The sequence below is a fragment of the Numenius arquata genome, chromosome 1, assembly GCF_964106895.1.
Source record: "Numenius arquata chromosome 1, bNumArq3.hap1.1, whole genome shotgun sequence".
NCBI classification, from domain to species: Eukaryota; Metazoa; Chordata; class Aves; order Charadriiformes; family Scolopacidae; genus Numenius; species Numenius arquata.
The window spans coordinates 77,254,790-77,279,479 of NC_133576.1; the positions used below are offsets into that span (position 1 = coordinate 77,254,790).

The following is a 24,690-nucleotide window of genomic DNA, read 5'->3' on the forward strand; positions in this document are numbered from 1 at the left end:
GCCCCTGGAGGTAATACTTCTATCTGACCATTTAACTACTATTCAGGCAAACAGTCTTTGCAAGCAAAATTCACTGATTGCTTGAAAAGTTCATCACCTGCAAAACAGTGTTGCTGGCCGCTGTTTATCACCCATCCATATAGTTCAGCTAACCAAAACAAGGAATTTAAATACACTTATGCATAAATGAAATGATCACACACTTTTTATTTTATTTTATTTTATTTTTCTATAGCAAAGGAACCCCAAGTACTTGAAGCATGGAAACCTGAAATCAGTAGAACTCCATGCTGGCAAAACTGTTTGCTATACCTAGACTAAATTTCATCATTTTTGTAAGCAAGGTCTATAATTTTCTAGGCACATCTCTGCCAGTTTAGGGTGGATGGAGGTAACATTTTATGACCAACAGAACTGATGGAAAATGCCCCTCACATAGAGAGTATATTTTGATAAATCTGACCGTTACCCAGCACAGTTTATTTTTGTTGGAGGGAAAAAGAGATGGTTGAAGCAAGGTATGCTGGCAAAAGCATAGTTTAGCAGGCAGGAAAGATGCTAATATTAGCAATATTTTGTTGGTCTACTTTGTATATTAGCAAAACATTCCCAGCAGAGACCTCAAACTAGAAGATAAATGTGGTGAACTAGAGATGGGGCAGGGTGATACGACAGAAGGAATGGGAGAGGTAAAATGAGATCATTTTTTCTTTCATCATGGTGGAATTATTATACAGAGATGATTTAAGGAAACATCCTCTGGCAAATCTACTGCAGTTACCGAAGATGCTGCTGTCCCTATTTGTCCATCCCTATGTTCTGCCTGAAACGACTTGGTGGAAAAAGAGAGTACGTGCTATGTTTCAACTGTCTAAATTCAAGCTGACTGTATCACTGAAAACCCACTTATTTCAGAAATTAAAGCTACTATGCTATAAGGCACATAGGAATAGCTGAAGCATAAGGCACGCTAGCCTGTAGAAACAGTGACCTGTAGCTGAGAGGTGGGAGCGATGAGTGGTGTTAGTTATTTTATTTATAGTATTTTATGCATATCTTTATATATATTACATATATAAATAAAATATATTTATTTTAATTAAATGTCCCTGTAATTACATTGAAACGACTGAGAAAATTTTCCAGAAGGGATATAATTTTGAAAAGCAATTCAGAGGAGTTCAGAGAAAACTCTGAATAAGACAGAACACCTCTGTAAAATGAGGTCATTGGTTCTACAGTGTCAGTCATGAAACAATAGTACTTTTTCACCTGAATTTTACACACACCTGAGTCCCACTTCTTGTGCTTTGTACCCCAGTTATGCGTTAGAAAACAAACCCCAAACATAATTATGGAAAAAATAATGCTTGTTATGAATTGGCCACTGCTAAAGATGCTCCTTACATCAATGCCAACACATAAAGTATAAACTTCAGCCTTGAATTTTAGTCTATCCTAATGCCTTTGTCATAGAAATTGTTTGCACACAGTCAAAAATAGCATATATGGAAATATCAAGTAGGTGAATTAATATTAGTCTTTTTTACATGTCAGACCTAAGAATGCTTGCTCAAGGTCACCAAACGTATTTCTTAAACGCCTGGAAAAATCTTCCCAAATTTCTAAGGGGGTTCCAGACAAAAGGCTCCTCTTGGTGTTTATGGGCCCAGATTGTTCAGAGCGGCAAGAAATGGTTCAGGTAACTAACTCTCCTTATGTCTTCAGCAGTGTGAGTATAGCGGATAGTCTGGCCCCTTACAGTCATAGGCAGAAAATCAACTATTCCTGACTTTTCATATGAAACTTTCCCCATTGAGATCTGTTACGCAATCCTTACCTGTAATCTAAACTTAAAATTACCAATTCTCTGCATTTTTCCAGATACAGAAGTCAAAGAACGTTACCAGGACGGTAAAGACTGCAAGCATCGTTTCCTCTGAGGAGCGGCCCGGGTACAGAAAGGTCACGGGTACCTTGCCCAAGGTTACGCGCTCAATCAGCCGCACGTTTCAGGCGCTCTTTTCTTGCGCCTGCGGAGAGGCCGGTGCCTCAGATCTCCAATTACTTCTCTCCCCCCCCACCCCCCGCTCCCCCCTTCCCCTTTAAAAAAAAAAAAAAAAAAAAAAAAGAAACCTGCTACCTTATATGCAAATGTTAATATTTCCCCGTAAGACGAAGGGAGAGGTCTGCCTTCAAAAGCCGCTTTATCGCAGCGTACCGGTATTTACAGCGAAGTGGTCTTTTCCAATCACCCCCCGCCTCCCTCCCTCCCTCCCGGTTACAGCTGTTGATTTCTAAATGGGTTATTATGACCCAAACCGCGGAGAATTTCGGGCAGGAGGGAGCGGAGCGGAGCCGTGCGGCGGAGGCAGCCGTACGTGCGGGCTGAGAGCGGCCCCGCCGCCGCTGCCACCTCCCCCGGGAACGCGGGGAGCCCCCGCCTCCCCGGCCCCCGCCCCGGCCCCGCACGGCGGCAGCTGGAGCCGCCGCATCGCTTTCGTCTTTTTTTTTCTTTCCTTTTTGTTATTTTTTTTTTTCCTCGGCTTAACACGCAAACTCGGCTGCTTCAGCTTCGCCGCAGGCCGACAAATGGAAGCGTGTCCCGACGGCATTCGGGGGAGAGAATGGAAAGGGAGGGCGGGCGGATGGATGGATGGATGGATGTATGTATGGATGGATGGATGGGTGTTTGCGTGACCCCAGCCTCACTTGTCCTCCCGGGCATGTGTAGAGGAAAGGCTTCCCCCGCCGCCCTCGGGGCGGGAGCAGATGCGCGCCCGTGATGAGAAGCAGCACAGCCTTCTTCCCGCCCTTCACCCCCCGACTTTGATTCTCCCTGCTCTCCCCGCACCGCGCTGCACGTTTCGCGCCCTCACCGGAGGAGGGACAGCCGGGCATCCCCCTCCCCGCAGCCCTCTCCCGGGCCCCCTGCCTTCCCCCCGCACGCGGGAAAACGGGGACTAGCGAGCGCCGCCCCCCCCGACCGGGGCCCCTTCTCCGGCCCGCAGCGCGGGGGGAGCGGGCAGCCCGGCGGTGGGTCGTTCCGCCCCCCTCGCCTCCCAACGCCGGGCAGCCCGCTCCCCCGCCGCCGCGTTCGTTTCTGGGCGGGGGAGCGCAATGGTGGCCCGTGAGGTGGGGGCGGGCTGACACACCGGGCGGAGGAGTGAGCGTACGGCGGCAGCGGGGATGGGGATGGAGGGGGGGTGTGGGGGGGATGTGTGTGGGAGCCGCCGTGCCTGCGTGTGCGAGGAGAGCTTGACGCACACACGCGTGGGTGTATGTGCGGGGAGGGATGGCTGGCGCACACGCAAGCCCGGAAGCTCCGCTCGGGAGGGGTTGGGGGGGTGGGGAGCACCTGATGGCCGCGGCGAGCGGCACCGGTGTGTGTACCCCCGCCTCCCCCGTGTCCCCCCCGACGGGGTTAGCACGGATGGCGAGGGACAGCACCGGGTCTGGCCGAGTGAACCGCGGAGGGCAGCGGCGGAGATGATGGGCAGGGGGAGGCGGGGGGGAAGGAGGTGGCTCCCGACGCGCCGGCGGGGGGGGACGGGGGACCGGAGGCTGTGGGCGGGAACGCACCCTCCGCCGAGGGGCGGGAGGAGGGGATGGGTGGGGCGAAGCTCCCGCCGCCCAACCGCGTGGCGCCGCCTCGCCCCCCCAGGGCCCGCCCCGCCTTTCCCATTGGCGGGCGGGGCCGTCCTTCGCGCGGCGCGGCGGCCAATGCGGGTGGGCGCCGGCGGCGGCCGCGCCCCCCCCGCCCCGTCTCGGTGTGTGAGCGTCTCGGTGCGGCGGCGGTCACGTGTTGTTTTGCTCTTTAGTTGGGGCACTCGGTGCGCGATGTGTTACTTACGGCGAAACTCCCGCCGGCGCCGGCAGCAGCCGCGGCGGCACCAGCAGCAGCGACCGGGGAGCGGTAGCGCCGGTATCCGAGCCGGGGAGGACGCCGGGCGGCCGCCGGTAGCATCCGCTGCCTAGAAGCGGCGGAGGACCCCGCTGCGGCTCCGGGCAGCCGCGCTTTTCCTCCGGAGGAATAACTTTATTTTACCGGCTTTCTCCTTTCTCTTTTTCTATTTTTTTTTTTTTTTTTTTTTGTGTGTGTGTGTGTCCCCGCGGCGCCCGGTCCCTAGCCCCGCTCGGCGGCGGCGGCAGCGAGAGGAGCCGGGCGGCGCTCCCGGCGCGGGGTCGGGGATGGCGAGCCCCGCCGTGCTGGGGCTGCTGCCCCCCCTGAGCTCCCCCCCCGGCCCCAACCTGAACAACAACAACAACAACAACCAGGGCGTGAGGAAGTGCGGGTACCTGCGCAAGCAGAAGCACGGCCACAAGCGCTTCTTCGTCCTGCGGGGCCCCGGCGGCGGGGAGGAGGCGGGGGGCGCCCGGCTGGAGTACTACGAGAGCGAGAAGAAATGGAGGAACAAGTCCGGGGCGCCCAAGCGGGTGATCGCTCTGGACTCCTGCCTCAACATCAACAAGCGGGCGGACGCCAAGCACAAGTACCTCATCGCCCTCTACACCAAGGACGAGTACTTCGCCGTGGCGGCCGAGAACGAGCAGGAGCAGGAGGGCTGGTACCGGGCTCTCACCGACCTGCTCAATGAGGGCAAGGCGGCCTGCCAGGGGTCCCCCCACCGCCACCTCGCCTCCCCCTTCTCCGCCTCCTGCAGCGCGGCCGCCGCCTCCCTGGCCGCCGCCGGCGAGGACCTCAACTACGGGCTGATCGCCCCGGCCACCGCTGCCTACCGGGAGGTCTGGCAGGTGACGCTGAAGCCCAAGGGCTTGGGGCAGAGCAAAAACCTCACCGGCGTCCACCGGCTCTGCCTCTCGGCCCGCACCATCGGGTTCGTGCGCCTCAACTGCGAGCTGCCCTCGGTCACGCTGCAGCTGATGAACATCCGCCGCTGCGGCCACTCCGACAGCTTCTTCTTCATCGAGGTGGGGCGCTCGGCGGCCACCGGCCCCGGCGAGCTCTGGATGCAGGCGGACGACTCGGTGGTGGCCCAGAACATCCACGAGACCATCCTGGAGGCCATGAAGGCGCTGAAGGAGCTGTCCGAGTTCCGGCCCCGCAGCAAGAGCCAGTCGTCCTCCTCTTCTTCCTCGGGGGGTGCCGGCGGGCCCGGCGGCAGCGGCGCCTCCGCCACTCACCCCATCACCGTGCCCGGCCGCCGGCACCACCACCTAGTCAACCTGCCTCCCAGCCAGACCGGCCTCCTCCGCCGCTCCCGCACCGACAGCCTGGCCGCCGCCGCCAGCGCCAAGTGCACGCCGTGCCGGGTGCGGACGGCCAGCGAAGGCGACGGCTGCCGGGTGGGCTCGGTGGCCGGCAGCCCCATGAGCCCGGGCCCCGTGCGGACCCCCCTCAGCCGCTCTCACACGCTCAGCAGCGGCGGCGGCGGGGGCCGGCAGGTGGGGAAGCTGCTGCCGGTGCTGGCCGGCGGCGGCCTGCAGAGCAGCCGCTCCATGTCTATGCCCGCCTCCCACTCGCCCCCCTCCGCCACCAGCCCCATCAGCCTCTCCTCCAGCAGCGGCCTCGGCTCCGAGCCTGCCCACCCGCATCACCCGCAGCGCCCGTCCAGCGGCAGCGCCTCCGTCTCCGGCTCACCCAGCGACGCCGGCTTCATGTCCTTTGACGAGTACGGCTCCAGCCCGGGCGGTGACCTGCGGCCCTTCTCCTCCTCTTCCACCGCCAGCAACCGCAGCAACACCCCCGAGTCGGTGGCCGAGACCCCTCCGGTGCGGGACCCCGGGGGCGGCACCGACCTGTACGGCTACATGGCGATGGAGCGGCCCCCGAGCGGCCGCCTCTGCTACCGGCCCTGCCCCGACGCCGCGGCAGACAGGGGCCATCGGAAGCGGACCTACTCCCTGACCACCCCGTGCCGGCAGCGGCCCGCCCCGCCGCAGGTCTCCTCCGCCTCCCTCGACGAGTACACGCTGATGCGCGCCACCTTCGCCGGCAGCGCCGGCCGCCTCTTCCCCTCCTGCCAAGCCGGGGCTTCCCCCAAAGTCACCTACACCCCGTACCCCGAGGACTACGGGGACATCGAGATCGGGTCCCACCGCAGCTCTGGCAGCAGCAGCACCAACCTAGGCCCGCCGGCACTGGGGGGGGGAGGAGGAGGAGGAGGAGGGGGAGATGATGACGGCTATATGCCCATGACCCCGGGCGTGGCTGCAGCCTTAGGGCAGGGAAGCCGGGGGGGCCCTGACTACATGCCCATGAGCCCCACCAGCGTGTCGGCCCCCAAGCAGATCCTGCAGCCCCGGGCAGGGGTAGGTGGTGGGTCCCCTGGGAATGGGAGCAGCTACAAGACTAGCTCACCCGGTGAGAGTTCTCCTGATGATAGTGGGTACATGCGGATGTGGTGTGGCTCCAAGCTGTCTGTGGAGAGCTCAGATGGGAGGCTCAGTAATGGCGACTATATCAATATGTCCCCTCGGGACCCCCAGCACGGGCCCCAGGCTCCCTCCCTCACTCCTCCAGACTTCTTTTTTGCCCCTTCGGGGCATGGGTCCAGTGAGCCCCCCAAGCCTGGCTGCTATTCATACAGCTCCTTACCCCGCTCCTACAAGAGCCAGGGCCTGGCAAAGGACAGTGACCAGTATGTCTTCATGAACTCCCCGGGGAGGATGATCCCGGAGGAGGCGGTGTGCGGAGCGGGCCAGTCGCCCACTGGCACCTTTGCCCCCTCCAGCCACACGGTGCCTTCGCCCCTGCGGCACAGCCGGACCGAGAGCTTCCTGAGCCAGCGGTGCCAGCGGGTAGCCCGGCCCAGCCGCCTTTCTTTGGAGACCTTGCGGACGATGCTGCCCAGCATGAACGAGCACCCTCTGCCGCCCGAGCCCAAGAGCCCCGGCGAATACATCAACATTGACTTCGGGGATGCTGCCGTCTATTCTCCTCCCTCCCTGCCCGCCGACAGCCCAGCCTCCTCCCTGGGCTCAGGCACGGGGCAGAGGCGCTCCCCTCTCTCTGACTACATGAACATTGACTTCGGGTCGCAGTCACCCTCCCAGTCGGGCGCAGTCTCGGTGGGCTCCCTGGAAGCGCTCTCACCAGGCTCTTCCTCCAGCACCAGCCAGCCTGATGGGCGCTACCTGAAGGCGGCTGTGGGGGTGGCTTGTTCGTCCAGCCCATCCGATGGTGGGGATTACACCGAGATGACCTTTGGCATGGCCACCACCCCACCCCAACCCATCGTTCAGAAGCCAGAAAGTGCCAGGGTCACCAGCCCCACGGCTGGGGTGAAGAGGCTCACCCTCTCTGGGGTGGAGGCTTTCATTCTCTCCAGCCCCCCCCCAGACCCGAACCGGGGAGCCAAGGTCATCCGGGCAGATCCCCAGGGGCGCAGGAGGCACAGCTCGGAAACTTTCTCCTCCACCACCACTGTGACCCCCGTGTCCCCCTCCTTCGCACACAACCCCAAACGGCACAACTCAGCCTCGGTGGAGAATGTGTCCCTCAGGAAAAGCGAAGGCCTGGAGGAGGAGCAGGGTAGCAGCCCCATGTGCCGGGAGACCTCGGCTGGCTTCCAGAATGGCCTCAACTACATTGCCATTGACGTGGTGGACGGGACCCTGGCGAACTGTGACAAAGCCAGGTCAAAAGCCAGGCACGTCCTGAATGGGGGCATCAACGGGGTGGAGATGAGCGCCTATGCCAGCATAGACTTTCTGTCTCACAACCTGAAAGAAGCAAGTGCTGTGAAAGGTGAGTAGCTACGTCTGACAGTGCCTGCCACGCGCTTGTGCTTAGTGTTTGTTTCTCACCACGGGGTTGTGTTTTGTCAGATAGAGTGGTATCCCTCCTTGCTTTCTTAAAAAGCTCTTTTTTCCCAATGCATCCTGTAATAAACAGTCTTGGAGGAACTCGCTGGCTCTTTGTATGAGGGGAAAAAAGTTTAATTTTGTGATAGTTTTTTCCACGTTTGAATTCTACTGTGCTATTATTATGAGAGTATACTTCTGGGTACCCCAACAGAAGCTAATGTTTACACAGTTACTATGTTTGGGCTGTACTTGAGCATTTTCTTATGTAAGATTTTGGAAAGTGTTTGGAAAATGTGACCAAAATAGTTTATGTTAATGCAGCTTCTGAATACTATTTAAAAATGTAAAATGATTGAGTTAGAAAACAGGATTGTTGGACTGAGGACATCAGATTACAAAAAAATCTTTGGCTCTCTAGCTGGGAAGGTCAATCATACCAAAATGAGAAGGATAAATTTAATATCTTGGTTTTGAAATATCTTATCTCTTGCAAAAGTTTAGCAGTAAATCATGGTAAGCGTGGAATGTGAATTTAAAAAAAAAAAAAAAATTCCTTCCTGAAGTCACTATATGCATGAGCTGTTGCATGTTGTATCGCACATTTCACTTAAAGGCCCACCCTATGGTGGTGTGTAACTACGTTCCAGCTGGCGGCTCAGTCCCAGCGTGAATGACCAGTTGGTCGGCTTGCAAAGGCTTGGGTGTTCCAAGACAAAAGCAGAGCGAAGAAATCTGAAACTTCGGGTGAGAGGGAATTTGGGCTTTAATTATGTAGCTGTTCCTTTGTTGGGGTGCTGGTTAGGCTGTTTTGAAAGGGAAAAAAACAAAACAAAACAAACCCCCCAAAAAAGAAACAATGTGTCATGTGTCGTCGCGTCCGTCCCTCCGTCCCCTCACCCCCCCAGTAGTAACCCGCCTTCTCTTAGGAAATGAGAGTTCCTACGCAACTGGGGGCTGCTTGAGGAGGGCACGGGACAGCCAGTCTGTCAAGGATTAAAAGTTAATGCTGAGACACCGTGGGGATTCTCTTTGCTCTTGAATTTATGCAAGGAAGGCATGGTGCTCTAAACCCCTACGCGTACCTAGCTGTGATACATGTTTATGGGTCTAGCTAGGTGAAGTGACATACCGCGTAAAGGCGGTTGTTTGGAGGTGAATAAGAATTGCTTCTGCGTTCACAGCACTGATAGAAGTCATCAATAATAAGCAAACAGGGACAGTTTCCAAGAGCCGCCTGCAGGGTTGGTTTTGTTTTTTTTCTTCTGTTTTCTTAGTAGCTGGTCGATTTTGAAGAAGAAAATATTTTCTCTTTTGATAGGAAGTACAGGAAGATGGAAAAGATGAGAGAGCCACCGTTTGCAGAGCAAGCTCTGAACCTAATTAAGAGGCTTGTTGAAGGCAGTGTCAGTTTGGAAGGATGAACGCCAGTTCCGAGTGACTGGGAGGGCGGGAGGGCAGAGCGTTATTTGCCTGTTGCTGTTGGTTTTTTGCTGGGGGCCGTGGTGAGGGTCCCCGCGGCCGGTCCCGGCCACCGACAAGCTGTCGCATCCCTTAGCTTTGCAAACGGATTTTTTTTTCACAGAAACGAGTTTTTCTTTTTTTTGTTTGGTTGGTTGGGTTTTTGTTTGTTTTGTTTAGTTTGTTTGTTTTTTTTTTAAGCCACCTACAGCCCCAACTGCGACCCAAGCCCCGAGTTGGGAAAGAGCTATTTCCACAACATTCCCCAAACTGCTGACCCTGGAGAAGTGGGGGATGGGGGGACAGGGGGAGGGGAATGGGCACCAGTTACCGAGAAAACCTGGACTGGATGGGAGCGCAGTCACCATCCCAGCGAAAAGCAGGGATGAAAGAGCCGATAAGAGCAGATAAGCAGGGGGCACCGACTGCTGGCCTTCCCATCCAGTAAACAGAAGGATAATGCAATAAACAGAGCGGTGTTAATTTGGTACAGGGCATACGGAGGAGAGGGTTCACTTCTGCTGTGTATTTGTCAAAGGGTGGTTATAGGCTTGCCTTATTTTAATATTTACCTGCACACCTATTTATTCCCCTCCCCCCCCCCCCCCCCCCTTTCCCCAAAGCTTTTAAATGCAAACCACGTGGACAGAAGTGGTGCAGGGAAGCCTGGTTGAGATTTACTTTCTCTGTAGGAGGTGAGGTTGTCTTCTCCACCATTCCAGGTCCCATCCCTGAGCAGCAGGCACACCTGATGGGTGTACACAGGGCTGGGGGGGTTGGCAATGTAGCCAACATCAGGCCAAGGCGGTAGGGGAAAACCTCACAGGAGCAGCATCAGCCAGCAGCGTGCAGGGTTAGGTACCAAAAATGGGGTTTGCACTTGTGGCAGGCAAACTGGAAAAGCCATAGCATGGGGAAGGGGAACTAGATCACAAAGGACTTTGTCGGTGTAAGTTGAATCGAGTCGTTAACTCTTAAAAATTTCCTAGTTTCTCTTTTGGTTTTCATTGGGATTTCACACCAAAGTTGGTTTATGGAAGGACTTCTGCCTGTTTAAAAAGATCACCAAGTATTGTGCCGGTGTATTTGAATTTCAGACGTTGTGATTTGGGAGACTACTAAGAATTTCATGTTTTACAGAGAAACACATATGCAATTTAAAGAAAACTCAGTTTTGAGCATAAGCAAGATTATTTTAACACAGTAGTAATTCAGGTACAGTTGAGAGAATCTAATTTTGTAAAAATTAATGGTTTCCACAAGAGATAGCTTATATATAATCAGCATTGTTTACTTAGTTGTTTGAAAACAAAACTTGAAAAAAGTGCAACTATATTAGCAAAGTGAGAAGCTTTATTTCCTCAAAGCTGCTTCAAAAACCAAGAGGGGTTTCTATCAGTTTTAAAACAATGGAGTATCTACATATATTTAGTATTTAGAACAGGAGAATCTCAGAGATACAGGGTATACAAACAAGCTCCTTGTAATTACCTTCACAGTAAATTAATATTTCGATTTGTGTAAAATACATGTAAAAAAACAGTTTTAATTTTTCCTGAAGGTCTGTAGCAGTAAATGTGTTTCCTTATGGGTAAGTGTTTTGAGGGAAATTATTTGTGTCATTTAAAGGTGGCTGGTTTTCATGTGTAGCTTGTCTCTCTGCTATCAGTAACTTGCCTCTGCTGTAGGGAGTGCTGTGCTTCTGGAAATCTCTGTCCATATTATCCTGTTGTGGCAAGAGCAAGCGAGTGCATCCTCAACTGCTGTCAAAACCAAGAAATTTAAAGGTTGCTTGAAATTACCGGACCATTTAGTTTTAGTGTGTTCTGAAAGTGTGCAAATATTTAAGAATGGAAGGAACACTTGCCTTCATCTGATGTGTAAATAAAACGATACTGTTACTGGTTGGCTAAAACTTGTTACTTGCCTTTGTTCTTAAATGATGACTGCTGTTTTGCTTAAAAATGTATGAACTGTGTATGGTTTTCATTATTTATGGAGACATTTATACTATTTTTTCTCATATAGTGTAAATTATTTATTTCAATATATTTATGACAGATTATATGCAATAATGATGTGACTTTAGTGCTTCTGTTGAAGTCAAATGGGAGTTTTGTCTCTATTTTGGGGGGGAGTGTTAAGATTTCACTCTTTCTGTGTAATCCTGAGATTCTTAAGTAAAATTCCCATTAAATTTAGTGGGTGTGGGAATTTTGCTTAATTGAAAACACCAGACTTGGGTGTGTTATCTTCAATTTTGTTTTCTTTTCCGTTAACAAAATGCTCTGTAACTTGTAAATGTTTCTAGTAGTTGGTCTAGTTTTCCAGAATTGAACAGATACTATGTGTAATGGTGCAAAAAAACCTCTGTAATGCATCTACTTAAGATCGTAATAAGGTGATTTTTTGATAATAATGATCCCCCTGCCTTGTCAATTCGCTCTTATTTTTGTGAGGGTTTTCTGATTGCACCTAAACAATAAAAAGTCCATCTTAAGAAATCTCTTCCCGTGTCTTTCTAATGGCATTTTAGCTTATTGAAGACATAACCCTTATTTACTTTTTCTTTGGGATTACTTTGCCCAACGAATTTTATTATTAAGGTTTTTTTTCCCCTCTCTAATATGCCAACTGCCATAAAGTTTTGGTTCTCAGAGCAGCATGAGACTGTTTAATTGTCTCCTTAAGAAAACTTGTATTAATTTTAAAATGACTTCTTAGAAGTATTAAAAGAACTATATGCTGTGTTACAAATCCATACATCTTTCAAAGTCTTTTTCTGAATAAACTACTAGTAGTTAAGAGTCTCTTACTGCTAAGTTCTGTGAGAACATCAAAATAAACAGCAGAAAGAACTGAACTACTTCTAACACCTTATGTAGTTTGATTATTTTTTTAACTTTTTATGCTTAGAATTAAAAAGTCTGAGGTTTTTTTTTTTACAACCTCTAGAAATTTACTTCTTGTCTCTCAGATTGTATTTTACGGCTGATCAAACCAAAATGGTTAGGTCTGAACCTAGCGGTGCCACTCATGTAACACAAAATGTAAACCGAAGTTATCTAAGATTAAATGAAGCCTTTGATATTTTAAATTATGTTGATTATACGGATGTCAGCTTTTTACAAGCAGATAGAATATTAAAATGCGTAACATCTATTAGACTTTTATTTTGCTTTATACTTCAAATTATGTTTAGCTATACTGCTCATAGAAAGAATGTCATGGTTACTTTGAGTCATTTAAGATAAATTGTTATAGACCAAGTTGAATGGTGGGTTTGTTCTAAAATGAACCAGCACAGTCATTGCTCAAGGCAGAGGAAATGCTTAGGTTGATGATTGCTTCTGATTACTTGATTTCTTTCAAGATAGCTACAGAGACTAACGTTCGCTTGTAAGTAAAATGGATAAAGGAATGTTTGAACAGAAAGAGTATTAGGACATGTTTTATACGGTGTTTTTTTATAAGGAGAGAGTAACATGGGTTTCTTTACTCTTGATTTACTATTATTTTTAAATAGCATTAATTACACTGGAATGCTGAAGTGGTTTAGAAGTTGAAACACAGCAAGCATCCACAGAAAAAATTAAGCTAGAGTTAGGGTGTGTAATCTAACTTTCCCCCTATTCAGCAGTTAAATGGCAACATAGGTACATGCAGGTATTTTCTGTTTATATCAGATTTTCTCTAAAGCACCATGAATGTGTTTCTTTTTAAAGTAATAAACACATAAAGAAAAGGCTATATCTGGGGTTGGTTGTTTTTTTTCCCAAGTTGTTGAGGTGTGGTATGCTTTTGTACTGGTCGTCCATATGTTTTCTCTCTGTGTGTAGGTGTTGTATATTAGTCATGATGTACTTCATCAGAGTTTGTGGAAGTTTTAACATTTTGTTGGCACAGTGTGTGTAATAGCAATTTAAAGTGAGTATAGTGACCGATTTGCTAAATTAGGGTGTGTACTTACGAGGGTTTCACAACTCTCTATTGTGTTGTAGTTTCTTACAATATTTGCTTAGAAGAGGTCTTTGTATACAGGAAATCAGTAGCATCCCTTGAGTTTTCAGAAGACAGTGTGGTGACCCCAAAGTTCAGATGTGTTTTGTTTGTGTGTCTGTTGTCTGGCACGTAGTTGTTTTTAAAGTTCTTATGCGTACGTATGTAGGGGGTCAAGAGCGGCAGCCTTGAAAAGCCAAGTTGAGCTGAGTAGTCCCCTTGCTGCCTGTTGTTGAAAAGGCTGGTTTTCCTCCTGCAGCCTGTCCAAAGGAAAACTTTTCCGTGGTCTTTTTACACTTGTGTTTGTCTCCACTGCCTTTAGCTATCCAGCCATGTGGGCATCTTGGGTCAGTCGGTCCACCGGGCACTCTCGAGAACTAGCAGCCGTAAAGGGAGCCAGGAAAGGTGACTGCTCCCTTTATAACTTGCATTTAAAGGATTTGCATTTTGAAAGTAGCATGAATTTTTCCCTCCATCTCTGTCAGCTATAGAGGAAACCAGGAGTACTGGTTTGTATTCCGTTTGCAGTTTCCACACTAATTTAGCTAGGATGAATCCCCTAAGTTTTTAGTGTTTGTACTTAAAGCAAGCTTTCAAGGCTTAGGCATTATAAGCCTGATCCAAACCACAGAGAAATCAATGTAAAGATTGCTCACATCTTTACAGAGGCTCACCTAAAAAATACACTTGATGGAGTGTTAAAGTGCTAACACACATAGTAACTTTTGAGGCTCACTTAAAGACAGCAGTAGTGTGTAATCTCCTCTGGGTTGCCGGTTAGACAGCAATGAATAACTTTCCTAAGGAACAGGTATGATCACAGTGACTGTTCTGGTAAACCCATGCACATTTGTATGGAGTTATGCTGTCTCTTGGTAGCTGAGGTGAGAAATGGGCCACTAAAATAGCACTGCTTAGGAAAGATGTTCAATCTGATCATGAGAGATCCCTTTGGAAATCGATTTAAAGACCAAAGACAATACTAGGAGTTCTGTTAATATCCAGGGGGTTTTTACATTAAAAAAATTTTTTGTCAAAAAGCGTATTCTCAATTTTTTATCAGTGATGATGGCCCAAAATTGTGTGTAGCAGTATCAAAAATAGTAATTAAAAAAAAAATCCAGTTCTTGTGCACAGTGAGGGCAATACACTCTGGTAAAAGGTACATTACAAGGTAACAGTAGGGAAATACTTTCTAAAATAAACCTTTTTGATACTAGGGTAGCTTTTTGTTTGTTTTCAAATCCAGAAAGTTATTTTAGAGTGTGTTTTTTTGTTTGGTTTCTTTTTTTTTTTTGTTTTATTTTGGGTTTGTTTTTTTTTTTCCCTCAGTAAATCAATCACAGAAGTAGTTAAGAGAAAAAAATGAAAAAAAAAAAAAACCCTAAGCCCCCCACCTCTGCTGGTAACATGTATATTGCGGAAGAGTAATGCAATTGCTTGATTCCATAGATTAGGAATGATTCAGGGTTTTGTTTACATTATTTGTCAATCTCTTCAGCATCCTAGAGGAGAACACTTCCTTCCTGGCAGATGGCAGCCCCAGGGCCATGCACCTGCCATTACAAGCACTACGCACTAGTAATCTACCCCAGCATCGCTGTTGACAAGAGGCTAATGATTGGAGACTGTCTGCCTGACAGCCTAAACAAAATAGGAACATATTTGTCCTTCAGTGAGGGTCTGAGAGATCTTAGGAAGGACAATCAGGGCGGTATACTGAAGAATTATAATGGAATTTAATTTAGACCTCTTCAGTAGTGTTTGCAGTGCAAGCCACTTCTAAGATAATGATGCTGCAGAAAGCGAACGATGGCTCAAAGAAGGGATTTTCTGTTTCTCCGGCGCAGAGATAGCCGACTTTATATTTAACAGCTCTGTGTGGATGGGAAGAAGGCTTTGAGTGATTTAGCTGGCTGTGCCACAGTCCTCTGCAGCAGCATCTGCCCTGGCTGGAAGCGGGGGGTCGGATATACTTCCTCTGTCTTGGGCTGGTAAATGGGGCCAAAATGGTGTTAGAAAGTCAGAATGTCTCTTTAATTGTTGGAGTGTTGTGTTTTGGTGCTTGCATAATGCATTCCTGTTTCAATCATTTGATTTGTAATATTATATGTTTTTATTATGTCATTAGACCAGGATCTCTTATTTTATCTCTTGTTCATTTCTCTTGCACGTTTATGTGTGTTTGCTTTTCTTGTTTGAGTGAGCGTGGGCGATGTTTCTAGGGGATGCTACCCAAGGCGAGGGTATCTTTGAAGTAGGCCAGGATGTTCTTTGCTAAATTTAAAAACTACCCAAATATTACCCAGAGTTTGTAGAGTATTAAGCAGGATTACATGACGCACGGATTAGACATTGTTGAGCAGCTTGTTTTTGTTTGAAGGGGTCAGAAATGGAGGCACTGGGGCTTTACTGTAATGCCAAAATAGCAAACTTGCTGATATCAGAAACAGTAGAGAACAGGGGAGAATTTTCCAAGCTTTTCCAGGTGATGGTTTAGTAAAATTTGTTTGATACATGCCATGATGATGACTATAAGGTGTGAAACTCATTGTTTCATTTGATCTCACTTTCCAAATCTGTTTCACAGACAGTTTAAAGTCGATTGAGAACAGCACTGTAGGTGTGACTTGAGGCAGAGGACTTTGCTTCTCTTCAGTCAAAGACAAATCAATAAATCATTCCAGTAACAGTGGGAAAATCATGTCAATGAAATAAGATCTAAGCAGTTTTAGATTTGTCCTCCCAGGTAGTTTATTATTTAAGAACAGTGTTTAAGACAGTCCTAATGTCCAGTTTAATACCTCATTAAATTGGGTATCACTGTCAAACTAATGTATGGAATGAGAATTTGGAAGATAATTTTTTTTCTTTGTATCTAGGCTTTTGCTCACCGGAACTCAGAAGATTGATTGAACAAGACATATGACAGTCTTTTGGGGGAGAGTTAGACTTAACTCTTACGTAGGAGACAGAGTGGTGTTGAGCAGTTGCTCGAGAACAAGGAAACAATAATGATGCTGGTGTAGTGTGCCTTCACTGATGGAGATAACTCTGTAGTCTGTTACTTACTATAATTGATAATGCTAGATTTTAGCATTATTTAAAAAATAATAATAGAATTGAAAAATGGATGCAAACCTCATCAGTTTTCTAGTTAATGCAAACCCCCTTTACATCACCAGATTGACTGCTTCAACTACTGTGGTCTTTCCAGTACTCGAATTATTGAGAAGTTACGATGTGAATTTCCTTCTGTAGTCTTTTTACCAGTTTCTCTTGTACTGTTTTGTTTTTTGTTGTCGTTTTTCCCCAAAACTCCTGTGAGTGGCTTTAGTTTACTTTAAAAGGCAGACCAAATGTTAGGTGATGTGTCTAACCAATATTTTCCCTGATAGCCAAAAAAGACTTCTTGCAAGGGAGTGATGAGATTTGGATCTGAAAGGTGGAGGTAAAGTTCTTCTGTAAGGCAGTTGCACTCAGTTGTGTTGTAACATCATTCCTTTTTACAGCATAAACATTTGGAAAAGTTTATAGGAGGGTGGACTTGCATCTTTTGCAACAGGTTTCAGTCTTGAGCAATTATTTCAGCCAAAATTAATGAAATGTAACTATAATAGTATCTCTTTAACATAACAAAAAGAAAAGTTATACTTTTGTTGTAACAATCTTGCACAGAAACTATTGATAAAGACTTGTGATGGTGGAACTGTGAAAAGCCACTTGATAATAAAACTATTTATAACTAATTAGTATTGATCTAGCATAAAACATTGAACATGTATGGATTTGGAATCACTTTTGTATAACAATGCAAGGGTACATAATTCACTCAATGGTGAAGTTACAGAATTAGTGCTTGTGACTTTAACAGTAGTTACAGAGAAATGGCTATGTTGAGGAGCATTAGGTATAAACATGTATATATGATCCTGAGGCACAGAATACCTGAGAGAATTGGCCATAAACTGAAAATGGTTAGTATTTATGACTTCATAATCCCAATAGTCTAGCAGTTACTCTCACAAATACCAGTGAGAGATTTTAACTTGCTCCAATGAGTGCTAGGATAACAGCTATTTCTTTTGGATGTCTACAGAAAGGTAACCTAGACTGTTCTGTTTTTATCTTTAAATGTCAGATAAAAGCTTATCTTGGCAGGATTTTCAACTTTAACCATAACTGGTGTATTTTTAAATAAATAGTAGATTGCATGGGTTCTAAATAAATAAATTGGTAGTACTCAGTTGTTGAATGTTAGCCAATAGGATGATTTCCAGATACAAATGCACCGATGTATTTCAGCACTGTAAGTGATTTCTGGTCCAGGTCCTCTCAATTTTTTTTCTGTTAATGTGAATATTCAAGTGACAGTAAACTAAAAGCTTTGTAAGATATGGTAATGTGAGATAGTCCATCTGTTATTTAAAAAAAAAAAGTCAGAACTTGGTAGTAGTGAAATAGCTGGACTTTTTTGTTATTGATTTTTAGTAGAATTAGAATTCAGCCCTCAGGAGATAAATTGATGGACTTTTATTTTAATAAATGTATACTTGACTATGCTAGGAAGTGGAAACAATAGATTTAGATCTTGCTGCTTGAGTAAGCACAGTCACAATGGTGTGTCTGAATGCAGAGGGAGCTGGTCTGTGCTGTGAATGAGCTATGTATGATGTTTAGATAACACGCTACTGTTTGATGGAGTCGTTGCAAGAGGTTGTTTAGAGAGTCTTCTGTGAGTCTGAATTATTCCATAAGTCTTGAGTCTACTTTAGCGGTCACAAGCATGGGAAGCTTTAACTTGCCATTCTATTAAGAAAAAATACTGCAACTTTTTCTATTCCTCTCATTCCTTAGATATTTTCTGTTTTCTTTGTAGTCATGGTTTGGCTGTTGTTGCTTTCACAAGGTGATAACATTTCAATCATGCTATTTTAAAAAACAAATTGAGAGTTATTTACATGATATTTTTGGTCATGTACATTCAGGCTTGTATTCTACTTGTATTTGCCAAAGTAAATACTTGTATTGATTTTTACTAGTAATTTCCATATTGTTACAGTGCAGCTTGCTCCATTTCCTCAATTAAGCATAGAAAAATCAGAATGCTGAAGTTTTTTGCTTGGTTGGTTTGTTTTTTTTTTTTTTGTTTTGTTTTGTTTTTTGTTTTGTTTTGTTTGTTTTTTTTTTTGTTTGTTTGTTTTTTGTTTGGGTTTTTTTTGTTTGCTTGTTTTGGTTTTTTTAAGGAAAAAAAAAAAGGTGCTGGGACTTCAGAATGTGTACCTGGGAAGTACTGAGTTCTTTTGAGGATTGATGCGCAGGAGACAACTTCACACTCTCCAGTCTGAGCGGAATGAAGTATATACATCTTGTCCTTAGTCAAGTATCTTAACTCTGAAGACGTTTTTGGTATTTCCTGTTAGTTTACTTTAGATGCCAGCGCCTTTATCAGGCACTGATTTTTTCGCTTGTCTTCTTGAGGCATTTTCCCATACATTTTGCAAAGGGCTACCTGAGCAGCTGACTCTTTTTCATTCCACTTTAGAGGCAGAGTTCTATTAAGTTCTGCTGAAGCTGGAAAAACAGTAGACAAATAAGTCTTTTATTGAAGCTGTATGATAAATTTATTCTTTGCCATGTTTTAAATCTTTTTAATCATGTAAACCCATTGTTTTATTGGACTGTGAAATGAGTTTCTCTTACTCATTGGCATAGCTGTGTTTCTGTGCATATGTGTGTGTACCTGAGTAAGATCTTCATTTTTGCTTCTGTAGTCGATGAAACATTTCACATTTAGGTATGTCCCAAAATATATTAATTTGTTAGTTGCATAAGATGCAAGCAAAGCAAATTCTTACTTGGAAGAAGGGAATAAAGTGTATGTGATACATAAAAGCCTGTTGTCTCATCAGTTAAAAAAAGCACCATTCTAAAAAGAATTGTATTTGGTAATTGTCAGTTAATCCAGGAGCAGGCCACACTTGTCCAAATTCCATGATTTAGTTAAGGAAAAACATTGGAAATAAGTGGTACTCGTATTAGTACAGGATATAGTATAGTGGGGCTATGACTGTAACTGTTGGAATGAACAGCATTGCCATCTGTCTTTTGAGTCTGAAATCCTGTTTCTTCATTGGATCAGATGCTACCGGAGTTTCGGGTTTTTCCCTAGTATGTGTGTTTGTCTCAGAGTATATGGTGGCTCCTTTTTTAAACTTTGGTGGCACCTTTCTTAAACTTCTCCTCTGCTTCTGTAATGTGGTAACTTTTAATGTGACAGAGGTTTCCAAGATTCTTTATAGCAGCCATGAGATATTAATAGGGAGGCTTGGAAGCATTTCTGTTCTTTCTCATGGATTGTCTTAGGTCCCTTTTTGGGGCCATTTTTGACCACATAATATCTTTCTGGAACAGTAATAATTAATTACTTATTAATATTTTCAGTGTACTTTAATTAATAATAGCTACTGGAAATAAGGACCTCTGATACAGTATAAAGTAGTCTGTGGATGGTAATTTGGAAAGCTGTGATGTGGAGGAACCAGTCATTTAGAGCCTGTTCATGTTGGGTTTATTTTATATGTGTTTTCTGGAAATGGTTAAGTAATTTTGCCCAAGTCTTTTCCCTGCTGTATAGGAAACTTGTGGTCTCTTGTCTCAAACATAGATTGAATCTGGTTTTTGTTTTTTGGGTTGGTTTGTTTGTTTTTTTTTTAACTTAAGAGACTTTTTTGATGGCAGTTGGAGAGGCTAAAGCATCAAAGTGGAAGACTGTCAAAATTGTGCCTTTTATGAGTGCCTCAGGTTGGTTGTTTTTTCCTCCTTGTAAACAGGCCTCTTGTGATTGCTGCAGAAAAGTTTTGGTAGGATTGTTTAGTACAGACAAGATGGGATTATTTGCAAGTTGAGGGAGGATATTCCAGAGGAGGACATTTATCTGTGTTTTTCCTAACAGGTTTTGTGGAATTCAGCTGTGCTGGGCTTCTGTTTTGGTCTGATGGACACAAGAGTATAATTAAAAGGCAGAAATATCTTCATCTAAGGCCACAGGATGACCCACAGGGCTTCAAAATTTTAGGGGACTTTAATGTAGGTGTTCTGAGTGAAGCTGCTTAATGCCTTCTGTGTTGCAGATTCCAGCTCAGGTGTCTCCAGTATGTCCTAGGGCTCCATGTTCCTGGTTTAGATTTCCACATAGATGGTGTTTTTTCTAAAAATACAGTCATTGTTCTTGTGCTTTATGTAGAACTGAGAAGTTTGGCCCAGTCTGTAGACACCTCATTTGCATGTTATTAGGATCCTACCGAACCAGTCCTCTTGAAATAAGGATCTAGCTTCCATAAGTAGTCGCTGGAAGGATACAGGTGCCTTTTAAGTATTGAAGAGGCTGGTCCAAGCCAGACTTGGAGACTGGCACAAACCTGTCTTCCCTGACTATAGAGGGAGCCTATATGCTTGGCATAAATGGAACAACTAACTTCCAGAGGTCTGTGGCTTGTGAGATCAAACTTGCTGTGTGGAGTCTATTTTAAGCAGAAGGACTTGAAATGAGACTGATATTCATATGTGGATCAGCTGGCGTAGCTAAGTATTCCTGCCTGACCTGGACTGTCCTCTAGTTAGTTGATGATGTATTGTACTTGTTCAGTAAATGTGAAATTAAAAGGGATTTGTGTTTTCTCTAGCTATGCAGCTGCTGCGCTGTTGGCTGAGTGCTTTTCAATATATTTCCTGGTCAATCACAATATGTGAAATATGCAACGGTATCACGGCCTTAGCACTTGGAAGCAAACTTGGGCTTTAAAGGCGCAGACGCCTCAGGGGAAATACTGGTATTTTGCAAAGTATTTCTTCGTGCTCATTGTCCGAGATCTTTCATTTTCCATTCTTCACAGAGCACCCTTCTAGAACAGCGTCTTAGCTTTATAAAGTCTCATCTACTGCATGGTATCCTTCAGGAATTTATAGTTCCTTCATGTGACCTCCTGAAGTGTTTATCACAGCTATTTGAGATGTCCAAAGCAGCTTTAAAGAGCTGGGATGCTGGCAATGGGAGAAAATATAGGCAGGTCTTTATGTACTGGAAAGGCTCCCTGAAGTCTAGGAGAATTCTCTGCTGAGCATCGTGGGACTACAGCCGAACTCCTTGAGTGTCCCATCTTAGATGACAACATGTTTTTTAATCTGTTCTATAGAAACAGTCCTGGTAGCGTAATACAATTTCAAAAAGACGACAGTCCCAGTTATATAGTCGTGTGATTAGACACGCCGCTATAAGTCAGCTGCATTTTTCAAAAATACTAAACGAGGTACCAGCAAACCTCGTTAAGAAAATTGTTATTGGTTGCTTATAAACATATTTACCCGGCAACAAATCAGGGTAGCCATAAAACAGAACAAAACAAAGGCACCTGTGTGAGAGCACTTGGGAGGCGGGGGGAAAACAGGACTGGTAAAACAGTAGAGTACAGTTCTGTTTGTGTAAATATTTACTGAGAGCTTTAGTAATTACAGAAGAAAGTACATCTTGCTCTGGAGTTAGTAATATTGCACATAAATGATGTGCATCACTTGATGTCTGCAGTAAACGGATGGCGGGGATCCAAGGTGCATCCAGTGTATCTGGGAACAATCTCATTCATTCAGTATAATCTGTTTCTTGCTTGAGAAAGAAAGTAAAATATGACTAAGACAGAGAAGTTAATTATTCTATATACTTTCTGCTATCAGAAGTTATCTTACGACCAACTTCCAGTGTTTAAACTGGTGTTCTCAGAAGATAAACTTTAACCGTCAAAAGGACTTTTCTGAACAGTTTGCTAAGCTTTTTGACTCTGTTTTCAAGTGGAATATCAGTTAGCCTTCTGGAGTGATATGTGGATGGTATTTATGGTGCCCACGTGACAAAAATACTTCCTGTCCTTTCGTGTCTGAACATAATACTGGCTTCTGTATGCAACACAATCCATATCAAGTTCAGAAAGAAAGCTAATTCATCTTGAGGTTAAATTCGGAGCAGGAAGTTACAGGTGCCCCTGTTTGTTTTAACAATGCAACACAAAAATCTTTTCTGTTTTTCTGGCATCCCTCAGAAATGCAGTTGTTGCAAGGGAGAACACAATCCAGTTTGTAAGAAAGAAATCTGCAAGTAACATTCTCCTAGACATCGTTTTACTTTGATTACTAGGGTGTTTATTGAAGGAATAGTAGGAAATGTCTGCTGGGCGATTGTGTTGGAGAAAGAGGGGCTGTTTTCAGGGAGACTTAATGGGTTGCTGTGGAGTGATAAGGCTCAAGCGGGCAAAGGTGTTGAAACCAACAGGGACACGGCACCTCACTAAATTTGTGAATCTGGCTTTCAGACAGTATCCACTGTGCCAAGCGTATCTGTGGGTTGTGAGCCCACGCAATCCCAAGGAAGTTAATGAGAGCTCAGCTCATGATCGTTAACGAGCTGTCTAGGCGTACATTTCTACATATTATCTGATGAGATGATCATAGCCCCGCTGTGTGCCTGAGCAAAGGGTAAGATGTTTTGATCATTCTCTGTGGAGATATTATAAAGTATTTGTTTCAGCTCAACTCTTTTGGTTCTGGGCAGGATCAGTCTTCCAAATCCCATGTCTGAACTGTGGGATCAGGACCTTTTCCAGGCCTTGGGTTCATAGCATGGACACTTTGTGAGTCACCTTGTGAGTGAGTGGAAGGTGACAGACAAAGGCCCAGGTTTGCATCATCTCCCAACCCCCATCCTGTCCCCTGATGCTCATCTAGGGAGGGAGACCCAGCCTCAGGCAGGGAGGGAGTCCCTGAGCACTGCAGTGGGTTCTCTGGTGACTTCCCATAATAGTCTTGCTTACAGCTCAGGACTTCAGGGCTATTGGCACAGCCCACTCACCTCATTTCAGCTGTGGCCATAGTAATTTCTCAGTATCTTAAATTCAGTCTTAGAAATAGATTTAGGTAGAGGGAAAACAGTCACAATTTATGTACTTTCTTTTTGTGTTGATAAGGAGTATAGCTGAATACAGCAATACACACAGATTATTATGAAATAGCAACTGTAATACACTAATGAGCAGAAATAGGTCTGTAAACATTTTTGACCAGTGATAAGCTAAACTTGTAATTCAAACAGTCAGAAATAATGTTCCTGCAGAAAAATAGGTAGTTTCTCATCTTTGCTGTGTAGTGTGTCTGTGACAGTGTACTCAACCTGGCAATTGCTGGTGGCTGGGTGTCACAAGCAGAGTAAGTACCAAGGTGTGTTGCAAATGAAGGGAAGGAACATGCTTAGGGGTGGCATGACGGGGAGTAGCTTGCCCTGCTTGGAGGAAAACCTGCTGCTTACGGCTTGAGCAGCAGCTGGGAGCCACATCCCTAACTTGTGATGAACTGGCCAGGCTGTGCTTTGGTTTTAGCTCCCCCTCATCATGAAAGCTTTGGAAGTGGTCTGATGGTATAAGGAAGTTCACCTTTTCAGAAGGTTTTGTTGTAATAGCTTTTTCTCACAAATTTATTCTTTCAAATTCTTTTTGCAGTGTTGTTTCCAAGCACTTTTCTGGACTGTTTTTTTTTAGTTCCTTTATGTGTTGCTAACAGGAGCAATACTTTTGATAAGTCACAATCACATTTTTTTTTCAATTAATTACCGTGATTAGTAGAAAAATATATTGGGCCTATGTACATGTACAGTGCTTGGAACTATAGGCTCCATTAATAGAGGTTTCTAACAACAGCAATATAAAAACCCCAAAGTTTACAGAATAATGCTTTTAAAATAAGGAAATTATGGCCTTATTCATGGAAGTGTTTTACATTTGTATATAGAAACTTGAATTACTGTTTAAGTCGAAGTAGTAAAGGAAAAAGGTTAAGGGCTTAACCTGATTTATGCTACTGTATTAACCACTGAACTACGAGACATAGTTTTAAAAGAACAGGGGTAATATTATGTGCAACAAGATTAATAGCTGAAGTGAAAGATGTAGCTGTTTAATGACTCAATAATGATACTTCAAAGGATACAAAATTGAGAAAGTAAACTTGTTACATTTTCTAAGCAATATTACACAAAACGAATAGGTCCTTCTTTCAGTGTGAGAAAAGGATTCTAACCTGGTTTCATGGAAAAAAAAACCAAAAAACCTCTTTCAATTTGGACAACAAACATCAAAAAAAAAAAAAAAACAAAACAGGAAAACAAATCCTCATGTGGACATGATTAAAATGAAAATAAATTGTAGGAGCTATGTGTGTAAAATAATAAGAATCTATTAGGAAATTATGTGTATTGTCTTTTTCTCTTCTTTTTTGTCCTACAGAACAGACTTTAAGTAAATGACCAAAATAAGGTAGTGACCTCTGTTGGGAAACACTGTACATCTGTGGATACTTTTTTCTCTTCTCACAGAGAAATTTCCTTTCCTCCCTCTACCGTAGTCCATGTACACAGTGCAAGTG

The 24,690-nt window shown here is 45.2% G+C and overlaps 1 protein-coding gene across 1 annotated transcript; it reads left to right on the plus strand.

Annotated features, from left to right (window-relative positions):
* Positions 1-4,191: 4,191 nt before the first annotated feature.
* On the plus strand, positions 4,192-9,114 carry IRS2 (insulin receptor substrate 2). Its single transcript, XM_074147012.1, has 2 exons — positions 4,192-7,711; positions 9,089-9,114. The coding sequence occupies exons 1-2, from the start codon at positions 4,192-4,194 to the stop codon at positions 9,112-9,114; spliced, it is 3,546 nt and encodes a 1,181-aa protein (XP_074003113.1).
* The last annotated feature ends 15,576 nt before the right edge of the window (positions 9,115-24,690 follow it).